The following is a 16,485-nucleotide window of genomic DNA, read 5'->3' as shown; positions in this document are numbered from 1 at the left end:
TGTTCATCTAAGGACTTGCTCAATCAACCTTAACTTTGCTGAGCATACGTGAGGTGCTGCACCAAGTGTTAAACATCAGATCTCTTAATTAATTGCCTCAACCAACTCCTGAAAGGAGAGTTTGCTATTACATGTATCTTGTAGATGGAAATTAAGATATAGGTTAATTTATTCAAGAAAATAGGATTTGGACTCCAGAATCTGAGTCTTAGGGGCTACTCTGCATGTCTAGTGTGGTAGCAGACCTTCAAAGCATAGTTAGGAAGTGGTGATGTACCTTGAAGACAGAGGAAAAGAGGTCTAGGGATGCCATGGCTCATAAATTCAGATGTATCCAAAATCCATTCAGGCTTTGTGCGTATGGAACACAAGAGAGGATGCTGCCTCTAGAGCGGCCACGCCAAACTGTAACCAAGGTAATAAACGATGTAGAAGCAAGAGTTACTGCGCTAAAAGAAGGTATAACAGAGACTAATAAAAAATATAATAAAGTGCTGAATTTTATGGGCCCAAACTGTACTATCCATTATAATGGTAGTAGCCACCAGTCACATGTGCATATTTGCATTAAAGTGAAATAAAATTCCAAAATCAATTCCTTAGTTATACTGGTGAGTGGCTACCATGTTGGACAGCATAGATATAAAATATTTCTATATTGTAGCAAGTTCTCCTGGAAACAAGGATCCCCAAGGGCTGATAGCAGCATGGAATAGGTCCTTTAGGAGGTGGTCAGGGAGCTGTAGACTTACTGCAGAATGATTATAGGAAAATAAGTAGGCTTTCAGAGCACTGGACACCAGATTGTCATTAAAACAGCAGGCAAGTAAGGAACTTTTGGGGAGCTAGAGGAGTGAGACAAACTGACAGAAGAGGGTTAGATTAGGAGAAATATTTGAGGGATTATTATTGGGTTTCCTAAACAATTTCTGAAATGGCTTGGATGCACATGTCTTTTTCTGGGGCTATATTTGCGCTTAGACTCTAACTGATACCATGTTAATTATTAGTCCATTGGTGGTGCTGGTGTTGTGGCTGCGTCTGTTTTCTGAGTGCTCACTCAGTGCCCACTTCAAATTTACCATGCTACCTAATGCCCTGAAAGGAGCCAGAGGCGCCTGAGGGCCCCAGGCCTGTGATCTCAGCTGCTCCAGGGGAGGACAGAGGAAGCAGGGCTCAAGGCACTGGCGGCGGCGCTATGCGTGGTCTGAGACTTGGGCAGCACCGGCAGGTTGTTGGGAAGAGACCACGACTGTGGTCATCTCCATGATTCTTACAGTGTCATTCTCGGGGACCAGGGACCCTCTCTGACCACAAATGTGTGCATGTGATGTTGTACTGAACGGGGAGTAGCAATCTCGCTGTTTACCTCCGTCTGCCACCCTCGGCTATGCAGAACCTGTGCCAAGTTGTTTGTTCTGTTTTTACTTTTCCTTTCTGGTCCACAACTGCAGGGATTGGAGCCCAGGGCATGCAAGCAGCCTTCCTATTCTGACACGCAGAGACTTCTGGCTTCTGAACAGTCCTGGCTGTTTTTTATTGGGAATCTGAGGTCTTTCCTTGGACAGATGGGGTTTCAAAGATGCACAGGTTCCTGGGACTGGACAAAATTTCCCCTAAACTTTTAGCCATTCCAAATGTTTTATAATCAAGACACACAGAAAGATGACTCATTTCTTGAGGGAAAGTGCTCGTGTGCTTTAGCATCTGTGACGTTCACTTCCCCGAGGCAAAGCAACCTTTCTGGCATGTACTGTCCAAGGCTCGCAGTTCAGCAGGACACACCTTCCCACAGGAAGCTGCAGCGGCTGCCAGAGCCTCTGTTTGTATAAATCATACAGACTGGAAAGCTGGGAAAGGAGGTTGGACAGTGTGAGATTCTAATATACACACAGCAGAAATTAATGAAGAAGTCCAAGGCTTGGGGGCAGCCAGTTTCCACTAAAGCTGTTAAATATTAATGAGGTGCTTTTGCTCCTTGGGAAGAAGCTTCCTGCCTGATGTACCGTTTTTAATTACTGCATCACTAACAGGTAGCAGAGCCGAAAGAACCGCCAAAGTCGGTTACATTTCCCAAACAGCATTGAAACATTTTTCTCCTTCCCAGAGCTGCTGAGAAAAGCGTCCTTCTTTCACAGAGTGCCAGTATTTCCTGGGGCTGGCAGGACATTTCAACAGGTTTACCTCATAAAGAAGTCAGAGAATGTTCCTGAAAGAGTGCAGACACATCACAGCTTAATGATTCCATGGATAGAAATAATGCTTGGAGATAAGATATTCAGTGGAGTGCTGGTAAATATTGAAGTACTGGCCCTCTAGGAACAAATAAATACTGTTTATTGTACATACTCTTACCATGGCAGGCTTGAAGCTACCTATGTGACACCAGTGAGTGAAGCGTGGGAAGAGGTAGGAATCAGCCCCAAAGTATACAGTATTCCTGCCGTACAAACACATTTGTGGAAATAACCTCAGTAACACAGCTAATACGGTAATATCATGATAATATGATTCTTTTATAGGTAGCATAATATATATAGTAATAAAATACAATAGCAATTAGGAAATTGCATTTTGAGAATTTATAAATGCATAAATATAATTTACATAAATGAAATTTCATATAGGTCCGTTTTAACAATGACTTTGCTTAATTATTATTAATTATTCTGCAAAATTTGTGAAATTTTAACAGTCAGATCTCATGGGCTGTTGCAAGTCCATATGAACTGTCTTGCTAAGAGAGCTCAGTAGCTGACTAGGAGGCCTGACAAAATATTGACTTGGCTGAAATGCCTTTTCTTTCCTTTCTTCCTTTTTCATTAAAACAGAACCATATCAAAGTTGCTCTGGAGTTCCACCTGTGTATCAGTCTACAGCCCCACTCACACTTCCTCTGCATTTATCTCTTGAACCCTGTCTGAACTCTCTGCAGTTACATTGGAGCATCACAGAGCCTGTGCAGAAATAGATACAACATCGTGGGATAATTAGTGAGGTTTTTTAAATGCAAGTGGAATATCCATTCATTCAATGAATATCTACTCTACACCTGCAGTATCTTAGACATAGTCTTACATTGCTGAAAAACAGCAACAAATATCTCAGCTTTTTTGTAGTTTCCATTTATTTTTCCAACACATTAGGGTCCAAAGATTTTATCTGGGCAATTAAGGATGGCTTCATACAACCTAGGTATTAAAGAAGCATGAGTAGGAAATGACCAAATGCAGGAGGGCCCAGAGCATGTCATATAAATATATAAAGAGAGGTGGAAGGCCTGGCTAGGCACGTTCAGATATGGGTTTGGTGGAGGAGCATGGAAGGGGATCAGACTGGGCTGAGAATATACACGGTCACATTAATCACCTGGCTCTTCTGAACCAGACAGGTTGGCTCTCTGCTTCCTGCTGTAGTATTCCGTTCTCCAGCCAGGTGTGGAGTGTGTTGTGTCTCTCATTGCCAACCCTGTGTTTCTGCTGGAATTCCACAAAATATCAGCTCCGAGAATATGTGAGCAGAAAAAGAGAGCGGGGGGGGGTGCAGAAAGTGACTCCCTGAGTGGTTGTGTTTCCTCAGCACCCTGTGAGTCAATATGCAAATACTCAGATAGTGTTGCCCAGTGTGTGGGCTTCAGGAATACATGGATACTGAATATGGAGGCATGAATTCTCCTGCCAAGAGAAACTACCCTCAGTGACTTCTGGCTGGTTACTGAAACAGTAAGCCCTGCTACCCACTTGTACTTTGACATATACAACACCTGGGAACCTCAAGGAGTCCAACCTCCTTTGGCCTTCAAGTGGGGGTTTCCATTCCTGCTTTGGTCTGTTACTCATTTTGTACATGGGAGAAAAAAGGGAACATACCTCACTTTCTCCATTTTATTATAGCTGAGATTTTGTAGACACATGGAAAAGCACTGTACTTTCATTTTGGGGAGTAAAGATGGTTCTTGTTATATCTAATCAGTAAACCTTTGCATGACTGTGTGCACGTACTCAAATGCATGTGTGTATTTGTATTTCACGAAAGACAAGTTTTCAGGAAAAAATGAAAGTGAAATACACGAAATATATTTTGCAATCACATATATTAAGTCATAATATGGAAGTGTATCTTGACCTTTAAAGTCTTCTTCTTTGTTGCTGTCTACTTATTTCATTAATTGTATAGTGACCAAAAATATGCTTTTAAGATTATAGTAGCCTTCTGGCTCCAACTCAAACCAGGTGTCTTGGTTACTTTTTTCTCGTTGCTGGGACAAAATATCCAACACCCAAAATGAAGGAAGGAAAGGTTTATTTAGCTCACAGTCTGTGGAGGTTTCAGTTCATACTCTGCTGGCTCCAAGGCAGAGTGGCACATGGCAGAGGGCAACAGTTCATGGTGGTGGAACAGCAAAGCAACAAGAGCAAAAGGGAAGAGTGATAGAGAGGAGCAAGCCTCTTTCCCTCCCTTATATTGTAAGCAGGCTCCCCCAACCCAGGGGGCATGTAGCACTCACATAATCTTCATGCCCTCCTCCTGCACAGGCTCAGGATGAATACAAAGTAAGCACCCTGGCTCCCTGCTGAGTCACACAGTTAACCTTCTAAACTTGTCAAATTGACACAATAAACAACATCCCAGAAGGGTAAGGGCATGTCCTGTTTACCCCAAGATGCAGAACTGCTGAGTCACTTAGCCAAACCTCTAGACTCCCCAAGTTGACACAAGGTATCAACCATAACACCAGGGTAACTGTAATAGTATTTAAATACATATTTTTCTAACCTAGAATTTCTATTTGATAATCTACTCCTTTTTCCTCCTGGACTAGATTTCAAATAATTTGAGATTATTTATAAATCTGATGATTCGTTTCCAAAGTATGGACATTTGTCCTCACTGGGGTTAGTTGATACAGTGTATTGTGGTTTTGTATAGCACTAACTGATGCATAGGTCTGTGTGTCTGTGAGTTCTTCAGCATTCGTACATGTAATATTCTTTTCCTAACAGCGACTATGGCTATGAGAGACATGGAGAGAGCCAGTGTGTTCCTGCATTCTGGTATAATCCAGCATCCCCCTCAAAGGACTGCAGCCTTGGGCAAAGTTACCTTAACAGCACTGGGTAAGAACACGCAAAGGAACTTAATTCGTTGTTTTCCTACTTCCTTGCATTAGAATCAAAGGAAATACATTGCTTTTTAAGAAGAAAGGGTGCAAATAGGGTTTGTTTGTGACAAGAAGTTTTGGAGGAAACTGAGTTGTTTACCTGGGATTACCGTTACTGGAAAGCATGAGAAGAGATTTCTGATGGCCCAGATTTCAATGCATTTTGCCATTTACCTCTGGAAGACACTATTCCTCTGTAAAATTTCTCTCCTCCTAAGGGATGTTACCTTTATTCCTTGGGCTTCACGTGAAGGAAATGGTAGAAGATGAATGTAAATTCTCATGCACTCATGCTCAAAACTTGCAGTGAAAATTCAGAAGTCTGATCCTGAGGAATTTCTGGAATGAAATGGTCAAGGCATATTTTCAGTAATTCTCCAATACATCTCTTTCTGTCTTCCTTTGCTTATTAGTTACCTGTCAGATACTTGAAAAGTTCCCTCAGAGAGGTGCTGTAGTCTTTTCCTTTGATGCCTCTGTGACCCAGAAGACATTTGCCAAGTGGGTGGGTGGACGAGGACAGCATTTCTCAAATTCTAATGTGCTCACGTATCATCTGAGGATCTCATTAGAACACAGTTATGGATTGGAAAGAACTGGGATGAGGTTTAGCTTCTTCATTTTTAATAATCTTCTAAATGATGATGATGATATTGTTTGTCTCTAGACCACTCTGTGAGTGGCATGGGACTAAGATGTTCTGGACTTCTATATCATCTATTCCAATGGATCATCCCTCATCCTACCCAAGCTGCTCACCTTCTTTTACTTTTATTTTATCTGGTTGTAAGATAGTGGTATATCCCAGCTAACATTTACAGAGGAAAAATGAGCATAATGCAAAAGGCATATTGAGTGTTCTGAGATACTCTGAAAGACATGATATTTTTGGTCAAATATTTGGTTCTGGAAGAGCCATTCTGGGAATCCGGTCTGAAGTTTTAGGACCTCTGACATTGTGTTACAGGTTTAGAAATGTAAGGCAGTCAAACTCTAAATCCAGGGGCTTCAATTTAAGGAGATAGGATGTTACAGAAAAAGGTGCTAAAATGTTGGGAGGGAAGAAGATATAGTGGTCACAAGGCATCACCTGGGCCACTCAGTTCCTAATCAACATATCCCTTGGACATTATTAGAAAAGAATTGTGTGGGCTGGTGATATAGCTCAGTGGCATAAGCTTCCACCTGGCAAGCACAAGGTCCTGAGTTCAATTCCCAGTACCAAAAAAAAAAAAAGTAATAAAATAAAGAAGAGAAGAATTGCATTAGAGTACCTCATATAACCATAGGGCATTATAAGTGAACCCAATTTTAAACAGGTTAGATATACAAAAGCATCAAGTAGCTAGCCAAAAAAATCAGGAAGGTGAAAAGGAAAGTCAATTCATAGTTTTTTCAAACAATTTACTATAGACCTCTGCAAATACTTCCATGTTTCTGAAGTGTTGGCTTATATTAGACATCCTCAGCCAGCTTGAGGTTTTTTTTTTTTGGTTTTTTTTCCGGTACCGGGAACCGAACTCACGACCTTGCGCTTGCCAGGCAGGCGCTTTGCCGCTGAGCTAAATCCCCAGCCTCCAGCTTGAGTTTTAACCAACTGAAATTACAGAAAAAAGAGTAGATATTAAGTTTGCATTGGGACATGGTACTCACCAAAATAATACATCATCAGTAAAAAATCAATAAGTTGAGAATAAATATGGACAAGAAAGTAGAAGCTGGTTAGAAAAATTTGATTATCTAGACCAGTGAAGGACAAAAGAAACATATTGTGAAGAACAAACAATTTAAATTTTTCTAATGGTCACATTTTAAAAGTTGTAGAAGTTGAGCTTCACTCTAATAATACATTTTATCTAAGCAGATATAACAAAGAGACTGTCATTTTAACATATTTCGTGCAGCCTTAACCACATTCCAAGTGCTAAGCACTCACGTGTGCTAAGCAACTACCACAGAGGGCAGCACTGCTCCAGTCATGAGCTCCCTTGGCCATTAACATCTGGGCCAATAAGTACTGACATCTGCTCAGTGTCTGCCTGGGATCTCTGCAAGAAGGTTGAGGGTGGGTAGTTCAGCAGTGGGTGACACCGGGAATGTCAGGTGGAATGAACGACCAATACCACCCAAGAAGTTTTGGGGGTTCTCTGGTTTTGAGGCCACCAGAAGAAGACAGCATGGATGAATGAGTCAAATCTTACCGACATACAAGATGAAAAGAGACCAGATACGGTGGTGAGGATGACCCTGGGTGTCGTGGTGTGGTGACGGAGGTAGTTGTGGTGATGATACTTTATTTTATGTGGCTTTATAAAATATTAATTTTAATGAAGATTTGGAGTGTGTGATTTACCTAGAAGTAATGTTTGCATGCAAATCAGATCTCTAGGCCACCAGGGAAAGTGACACATCATCACTGTAGCCAGATACTTCTGTTGTGGAAGGTCAGATGACTTTGCAGGGACATTTTTCCAAAACAATCTTATTGCAAGGTGATTTTACTTTGAAATGGAGTTTCAAACTTTTGCTTCTTAACCTGGTACTTGTGCTGGGTAGGACATGAAATATTAGCAAAGGGAGAAAGTGTGCTGTAGAATAACCCAGTGGCTCCAGAGTAAGGGCTATTAGGTACTAAGGGAAAGAATGACGTCCTGGGGATACGGAGAAGACAGGAAGAGCCCTCCTCATCAATTAAAGTGGGACGCCTGCTGTCCCAGTGTTTTATGGTACAGAGAAAGCTGAAGGTGGCCATAGAGCAATAAAACAGGCTCCGCCCTGCCAGAGAGCTGTGCTTGCTTTGCCTTCTTTCCCTAATCCAGTCGCCGCCTCCTCCTTTGATGGGTGTGATTCAGACATTGATTTTTCCTGGCTGGTTTAGACACTGATCTGATCCATGGCTCACCAGGTAGGATCAATAATAATGTTTAAGGAGCTACTTTTCCTGAGGTAGAGGGATAGCAGTTCCTCAGCCTTTGTTTGTCTTCATAAATGGCTGTGTTTTTTGAGACTCAGATTTTAGGGGCAGCTGCAAGAAACATCTCTCTTATTTTTGCTTTCATGCATTTTCTAACACACACACACACACACACACACACACACACACACACACTCTAGGCACAAACATACGACTCTCAATTGTCAACTCTCCTCAGGTACCGGAGAATTGTGTCCAACAACTGCACAAATGGACTAAGAGACAAGTATTCTGCCAAGGCCCAGATGTGTCCTGGAAAAGCCCCTCGGGGCCTCCACGTGGTGACAAATGATGGGCGCCTGGTGGCAGAGCAGGGACACAATGCAACCTTCATCATCCTCATGGAGGAGGTAGGTGCCCACTTGGGTCTCTGAAGTCAGAACTCACATGCCAGCAGCCATTCCTCCTTCCCAGAGAAGGAAGAAGACCTGTCATCTCTACACCCAAGCTGCTGCACTGATGTCAGCAGTAAGAGGTGAAGACTCGTAAGCAGAAGATTAGAGAGTGAAAGAAGTCTTGGTGTTTAGATATTTTCCTCCTTACATCCGTAAGAGTGCCCTGTCTGCAGTGGGGTCCTCCACTTGCTTCTGGGGCATGCAGGTCTGGATATATTCTGCACGTATTGTCTGGATGAAGGGTATATATCAGATTCTTCAGGGACGTATTCCTCAGGGTTCCCCTTTAGGGTCTATTTAGGAAATGTTTATCATCATAAGACTATAAAGTGCCAGAAAAAGAAATTCAGCTCACATCTGTTGCTTTTGGGATCCTCTTTTTCTTATTCTGACTCTGTGTGTCACTAATTGGAAAGGCCCAGGGAGCTTTTAAAGGGTCTGAAAAGTATGAGTTTGAGGGCCGGGGAAGATTACTGAAAGGCTTTAAATTTATCTTTGTAAAGAATGTTATATTAGTTGCTTTTACATCAGCTACCTGCTCATTAGTTCATTTTATAGTTTCCTTTGCTCTGAGCAGTAAAATCAGAGTGCAGGCTTTTAATCTGGGACAGAAGTTCCTCCGCTGCTCATTTCTTGCTCCCCTTGTGAGCTGTTTCACCAGAGAGTGGGCACTCCGGAGGTGGTGAAGCTAGAAGGCTTGCCTGAGAGACAAAGTGTGCTAAATTTATATGCAAATTGCTCTGTGCCCTCGATCTTAGAAAGAAAGCAAAGTTGGCCAGAGGGTTTTTTCTCACATATGTGAGCACCTTAGTCTTTAAGGTCAAGACCACTCCAGACAGGATGGCGAAGGTTCCTTATCCCAGGTTGACAGATGCCTCAGCCTTCACCCGCACCAGGTGCTTGAATTCAAGTACTTTAAGAGTCAGAGCAGGTCATTATCACTTTTCCACTAGGGAGTTTTCAAAAACCTTCTCTTGAATGGATGTAAAAAAATCATGATCTTATCCATTTGAATTGCCTTGAGTTCATTTCCACTTTAATTTATATTTATAAACTCAAGGGTGGCTGATATTGTATGGGGGTCAAAAGAGCACCCATCAATATTTCACTCACATCTGGGTTGCCACAGGGGAAGAGATGGAAAGGAGAACTGTGACGGATACATAATTTTGAGGCAGAAAGTATGGCTCCTAAATCCAAACCAATGTGTTTTCTCTTTTATTCCGTCATCCATCTTTGTACAAAAGTGAACAGAAATGTCTTATTTTTCTTCATTCAGGATCTTTGTTTTGTTAGGTTCATTGTCTTGATCTAAAGTGTTGGTCCGGTACATTTGGTGTACAGAAGGATGGGCTCAGCCTCTGTCCCAAGGAAGCTCTGTGTCTGCTGGGTGTGGTATGAGGCACTCAGCTGGGCCACTGACAGTAGGAGGCCAGGCAGCAAGTAGGGGTATCTGTGATCTGGGACAGCCAGAAGAGGCTGCACGGAAGAAGGGGTTCAGGTAGATTTCGAGAAGAACAAGAGAATGGAGATATAAATTTGGATAGTGTGAAGTTTTCATCCGTAGAACGAGCATCCTCATCCTACTGTATATTACTATTTTGGAGGTGACATATAATATGTGTAGAGTTATTAGCTTAGTCTTGGGGACATAATAAATGCTGAGAAATGAGAACAATTGTAATGATAACATGGTGGTGAGAACAGGAGTATTGGAGTTAGACAGTCTCTGTTTAGGACTTGGGTCTTCTACCAGCAGCAATGAGAATAGTTTGATTAATTTGTATTTTATCTCCATTTGTACATTGTAAGTACTTTCTACACCATGCAGTTGTGCTTGGCATTGATAGAAACTCTATACTTGTTAGCTGTTGCTATTATTGTTGTTGTTATTATTACATAGATGAAGAGTTAAATCATGCATGTCAAGATGTCGGGACAGTCCTTGGGATTCATTCTCCATTGCTTGCCTCTCAATGCCCATGTCTTGGTGACTCAGGCTACTCTGAGCTTGGTGATGCAGTAACAACCTGTGAGAAATCAGGTAGAAGTCTGGTGATCATGCTAGGGTATTTTTGCCCTAGAGACTGACTCTGGTTCCATACAGAGAGATGCTGAAGCCCAGGAGAAAGCAGTACATAGAAGTCGGGTAGGACTGCATGAATAGACCTGACCAACTGCTATTCTGGCTTGCAGGGTGATCTCCAGAGGACAAATATCCAGCTTGACTTTGGGGATGGGATTGCTGTGTCCTATGCTAACTTCAGCCCCATCGAGGATGGCATCAAGCATGTCTATAAGAGTGCAGGGATCTTCCAGGTGACAGCCTATGCAGAGAACAACCTTGGTTCGGATACCGCTGTCCTTTTCCTGCATGTGGTTTGTAAGTAGTAGGATCCGGTCCCCTTTTCTCTTCCTTACAGCTGTCAACCCCCTCTGTCTGGACTTTCTGGAATTTGGAACTGAGAAACAGTTCACTGCAACTATTACAATGATGCAAATCAAAATATTACTTACATGCAATTTAGTTTTCTTTTTATTTTAAAGAGACAAAAACAATGAAAAGGTTACAGAATTTGAAAACAAGATGATGGAAAATGAACAATGGCTATTATATTGCATATTGTTATCTTCAAAGTGGTTGCTCAGATTACCAGGTACAGGCATGCAAAAGTGACCAAACACTATAGTGATTTAATTTTAAACTACCAAAGTAGATCAATTATTTTGAAAATTTGGAGACTATATTACCACACTACCCTCCTTTTCAGTGCCCCTCTGCACATGCAGACACACAATCACGGGAAATAACCCTCCTTCTGCCTTGGAGAATCCTGAAAATAGAAGTACAAACCCCATCTAATTTATGGTCTCATGTTCATCTTCAAGTTATTATGAGTGAAGGCAACACAAATCAAACTAAACTGGTACTTCTTTTGGAAGAGCCAGAGAAGGATTTAAAAAACAGATTTTTTTAAAAGAAGAACTAAACACTTAAAAACTTGATTCCTACCTCCAAAGTTACTCACATTCATTATGTTGTAAACAATTCTAAGAGCTCTTCAGATTTTTTTTTAGTCTATTTCATTGTTACTGGCTCTTTCTTGGCAGAAACGAAAACAACAGCTGAAGTTCCAAAATATTTTGCTTTAAATGCATTTTGTGTATTAGATGTACTGGGACTTGACTCAGATAAACTGAGACATAAACATTGTGGGTTCAGGATGGTGAGTCAAGGCAATGTTGTTACGGAGCTGACACTGGTTTCATACACCTTTGTCAGCGACACCCATGTGTCTAAGGACTTCTCTGATTCTTATCCCTCCACCCATGTGCATGAGGGAACTGTTCCAGGATCCCCAGCAGATGTCTGGAACTGCAAATGGTACCAAATACTATACAGATTATCTGCTTTCCTATAATAATGGGAGGTAGCCTATACATTATGGGTATGCTAGACAAAAGCATGATTCATGTCCTGGGCAGGATAACACACTACTCACAAAAATCATGTAGTTTAAAACTTGTGATTGTTTATTTGTGGGATTTCCCATCTAACAGTCAGATTGTTGTTGTCTGCGTGTAACTAAAACTTTAAATGAGTAGGGATCAGTATATCCCACAGTGGTTTTCCAACTGTGCCCCCATCAGGACAAGTAAATGTTCTGAAAGCATTTAAGTGAGCATAAGGAGCTCCTTTCTTATTAACAACTTTGTGGTGGTATAAATTTCTCCATAAGCCACACCTAAGCAGCCCTTGGCAAACAGTAAACTGCATAGTCCGCTAGTACAAGAGCAACACTGATAGTAGCAGTGTTTGGGAGGAGACCTAGATTACAGATCAGTTGTGTCAGCAGTAATGCAGTGTGTGTGACTTTGAGATAAATCCCTTCTTCTTTGAGTTTTCTAAATTCCAACTTTAAAATGGCTTACTTCTGACTCCTACTTGGCCTCACAGGGCTCCTGTAACAATAAAATGGAAATACAAATAAAATACCTCAACATTCACTAATTTATTCCACAAATATTTGTTGACTTCTTAATATGTGCAAGGCACTCTTCCAGGAAGTCAGAGATAACAGTGCCAACACGGTCCTGCCCAGACAAGATTTATATTCTGCTGGGGAAAGAGGTACTGTGAGAAATGAGCCTGGAATGGGAAAAATGGTGATGCCCCCACGCCCCCATGGATAGTGATCATGCTGTGCTGAAAGCACTGGGCCAGATGTCCAGGTGGGTGGTGTGCAAGACATTCATAAGCCCAGGCTTTAGAGCAAGAGACATCTACATTGGAATTCTGATCACGTCCCTTTGTTAAATGCCTGATATTGGTCAACTTTCTTAGCCTTTATACACCTGTTATTCCTCATCTTTAATAATTAGCTTGTAGGAATCACATTAGACAATGTATGTGTTAAGGGGGCACCTAAGACCACCTCACATTTCGTGATTCACTGAGAGGACTCACAGAACTCAGCACACAGCTTCACTCCTGGCTCTTTATTCCTGCAAAGCAAGATCAGCCAAGAGCAAAGGCTCGGGGAGAAGAGCCCAGAGCAAACTAGGCACAAGCTTCATGCATCCTTCCCACTGGAGTAACACAGGACAAGCCAATTCCTGTGCCCGTGAGTGGTACCAGCATGCGGGCTGGCTGCCAGAGGAACTCATAGCGACTCAGTGCCCGTGCTTTTTATTGGGGCTACTGCATAAGTGCCTCTACCTGGCATATATCAAAGCTCCAAACTCCTCACAAAAAGCAGGTGTTCGGAGCAAATCACACTGTTTGCAAAAACAGTTCGGCAAAACGAACCTCTCTGACCAGTTAACTGTTGATTGGAAACTCTCCAAGCGCCCAGCTCCCAGCCTCCTGCCAAGGCCAGCCTTATGCACAATCCTGTCGGAAGGACAGCCATCTCAGTCTTAGGTACATTTTCTTTCTGCACAGTGTGCAGAATGCCACATTACACCAGCTTGAACATGATGAATGTTACCTGTTATTACTGTAATTACTAGTACTTCCCATTAACTCTCTGCCTGACATTTCTGCTGCATTTAAAAATGAAGACAGAAGGGAAAAGAAATTCATACTCCTCCTTTAGGGAGACTGGCCCCACCCAATTTCCTGATTCTGCCACGAGGAGGTTCCGCTTTCAGGTGGGAAGACCGACATGACTTAGTGAGAGCACATAGCACCAAGGTGCAGGTTTATACTCTGGGTTATGGGCTCGGAGGAGGAAATGTCCCTTGAAACTTTTATCGCGCTCATAATTCCCTCCAAATCAATCACGGCTGCATTTACCGGACAGTTATTACAGTGGAAACTGCTCTTGGCCTCACCTTGGGCCATTAGCTAACAAAAGTAGTTGTTAGCTGCCCATAATAACCAACCTCGCACAGATTATTAGATTTTTATCCAAAGAGAGACTGTTTGACAGCGAGAGTGTAGGCTTTGCTGTGTCCCCTCCTGAACCCCTCCACTCTTTTCTCGCTGCGTGGTCTGCCTCCATGTGGAATCCTGAAGCTTCTGGCTTGGGATTCTTGCCCTAAAAAGCTGCTGCATGATGTTTCTTAAGATTGAATTTAACTGAACATGCTTGACCAGAAGCCAGAATAAGGTGAGCATGTTCAGTGGTGTTCTAATTCATAGAAGCTCATCCAGTTCCTGTCCAGTGTAAATTTAGGGAGGAGATCTCCTTTCATTGTCGTGGGTATCACATTACCTCACGGTGCCAGCCCTGCCTGAGCCAAGGTCCCCAAGGTGGCAGAGACCTGAGGAGATCTCCAAGGACCCAAGCTACAGTACAACCTTGCTGAGCTGTGGAAAAGCCCAGATTCCATGACATATCCTGGGGAAGAGGTTTCATTCCTTTGAGAGACAGCGGGGGAAATAGAAGCAATGATACAAGTGCAAAACAGGCCTTTTTCTCAGTAGGAGAGGATGAGAAATTTGAACCTGTATGTGAAGAAAAACTCTGAGTGTTAATATAGGAAAGCAGGTTTTCCTCGCACTCCCTGGAAAGAGCTACCTGGAAAGCCCCTTTCTCAGCGTTTTCCTCTTCCGCATTGATCGTCAAAACAGAAACAATAAGTAGAAATTTAACCACGTAAACCTCTAAAAATGAGTCAATAAAGCAACAGATGTAGCCAGTATTTTCTCACATCTTGCACTCTTTTACTGACATCAAACAAACTATACAAAAACTAATAAATACATTTGCTCGTTTAACATAATTAGACCTTCAGCCAAATGTGTATATGTGGTGACAAGGTTGAAATTATTTGCTGGAGGAAAGTCTTGAGATGCCATATGTCTGCAGTCAGGGCAGAGAGCTGCAGGCAGAAAGCATAGATCCCTTTTCTTCATTAATTTTTTAGCTGACAAAAATTGTAGAAGTTTATCATGGACAACAAGTTACCATGAAATATATATGCACTTGAAATGGTTCAGTCAGGCTAATTCTCATGTACTTTCCTTCTCGTACTTATATTTGTGGTGATAACATGGAAAAGTCTGTTTTCTTAGTGATTTTCAAAATGCAGTATAATGTTATCCACTAGTCACCAATGTACAATAAATATCTCCAGTGTGTTCCACCTCTCTTACTGTAGTTTAGCATCCTTTGGCTAACAGCGACCCTGTCCCACCTCTGGCATCCCTACTCTTTGCTTCTCTGACTTCAACTTCTTTAGATTGCACTTATGAATGAGAAGATGAGGTATTCAACCTTCCATGCCTGGCTTATTTCTTAATGTGACAATCTGCAGGTTTATGCATATTGTTGCATATCAGAGTTGAGAAAATAACGTATCAAACCCCCAAATACAATACTGGTGCATTAATAATTTCTCCTCAGTATTTTCCTCTGCTTTTATTCTGGAAATGATTAAAATCCTCACTTGTCATGCCCAGGTTGCATCCACCTATGTCTTTTACCTGCTCAGTGGTATTTACACCAATTTTCTGAGGAAAAATGTGAGAGAAGCCGGACTTTTGTTATTTCAGAACTGGCATTTGTCTCCCATTCCATCTAGGGAGAAGCGTGTTTCCTTCTTTGTAAGAGAAAAACGGGAGTGCTCGCCAGTTTCTGAATGACACCCTCTGTATCCTGCAGATGATAGGGCACAGTGGCCAATTATGGAAGAGAATGGAAACCAATTAACAACCGAGGATAGTGGACAGTGGAATAGCTCTCCTTGCGATGCAGTGACCCCAAATCACGACCCGGCCAATCTCACAAAGAAAATAGACCGCTGTTTATCTTCCCACTTAATGGCTACAAGTCCAGTAAACTAGCTGTCTCCTTGGATGGGAGATGTCTAAGAGTTCCTGGAGGTTGGCAATTATCAGACATAAATTAAATTCAGATACCGCTCTCGAAATCTGAAACTGGTGTTGACTTCCCTGTTGTATTACTGAAACATGCTTCCTTCTCATCATACACATACTTTCCAACACTTGCAGGTGTGTGATCATTGCTTTATTACAGGGCATTGTAGTAGAGAGTAAGATTAAGAATGTGGGAGCACGGTAAAGTGTGACAGTTTATTCTGGAAATACCATGCTGCCCTGTTTCGTCTGTTCCTTTAGGTCCCGTGGAGCATGTTCATCTCCGAGTTCCATTTGTCGCCATCAGAAATAAAGAGGTCAACATCAGTGCAGTTGTGTGGCCGAGTCAGCTGGGAACCCTCACCTACTTCTGGTGGTTTGGCAACAGCACCAAGGTTTGGTTCTTTCTGATCAGCATCAACTTAAATCTGTACTAAGTGCTTCTGGGTTGCAGCTTCTGTGTTAGTGTTGGGGACACTAGAAGGAAAGAACCCATGCAATTGAGTAAAACCTGCCTCCCCACCCTGAGTTCATTATTTTAATAGGTAAAATTGAAAGACTTCTAAAGAGTGAAGACTAAGGTGAGAAACTATACAAACACATATGTATATTTCTAAGAGTTCGCTTG

General features: G+C 42.1%; 1 protein-coding gene across 1 annotated transcript in view; it reads left to right on the top strand.

The window, feature by feature from the left end:
* The window catches only part of Sorcs3 (sortilin-related VPS10 domain containing receptor 3), a gene marked incomplete at its 5' end in the record, with an annotated part of 574,832 nt that overhangs the window by 528,196 nt on the left and 30,151 nt on the right, over positions 1-16,485 (top strand). The window contains 4 exons of the mRNA XM_005403919.1: positions 5,004-5,117; positions 8,314-8,485; positions 10,727-10,913; positions 16,119-16,252. Coding sequence (XP_005403976.1) covers positions 5,004-5,117; positions 8,314-8,485; positions 10,727-10,913; positions 16,119-16,252 — 607 coding nt within the window. The remainder of the gene's footprint in view (positions 1-5,003; positions 5,118-8,313; positions 8,486-10,726; positions 10,914-16,118; positions 16,253-16,485) is intronic.

This window comes from Chinchilla lanigera, unplaced genomic scaffold, assembly GCF_000276665.1.
Source record: "Chinchilla lanigera isolate Chin_1 unplaced genomic scaffold, ChiLan1.0 scaffold00084, whole genome shotgun sequence".
Classification (NCBI taxonomy): domain Eukaryota; kingdom Metazoa; phylum Chordata; class Mammalia; order Rodentia; family Chinchillidae; genus Chinchilla; species Chinchilla lanigera.
The sequence above is the reverse complement of the archived record's forward strand: the minus strand, read 5'-3'. Positions and strand labels throughout refer to the sequence as shown.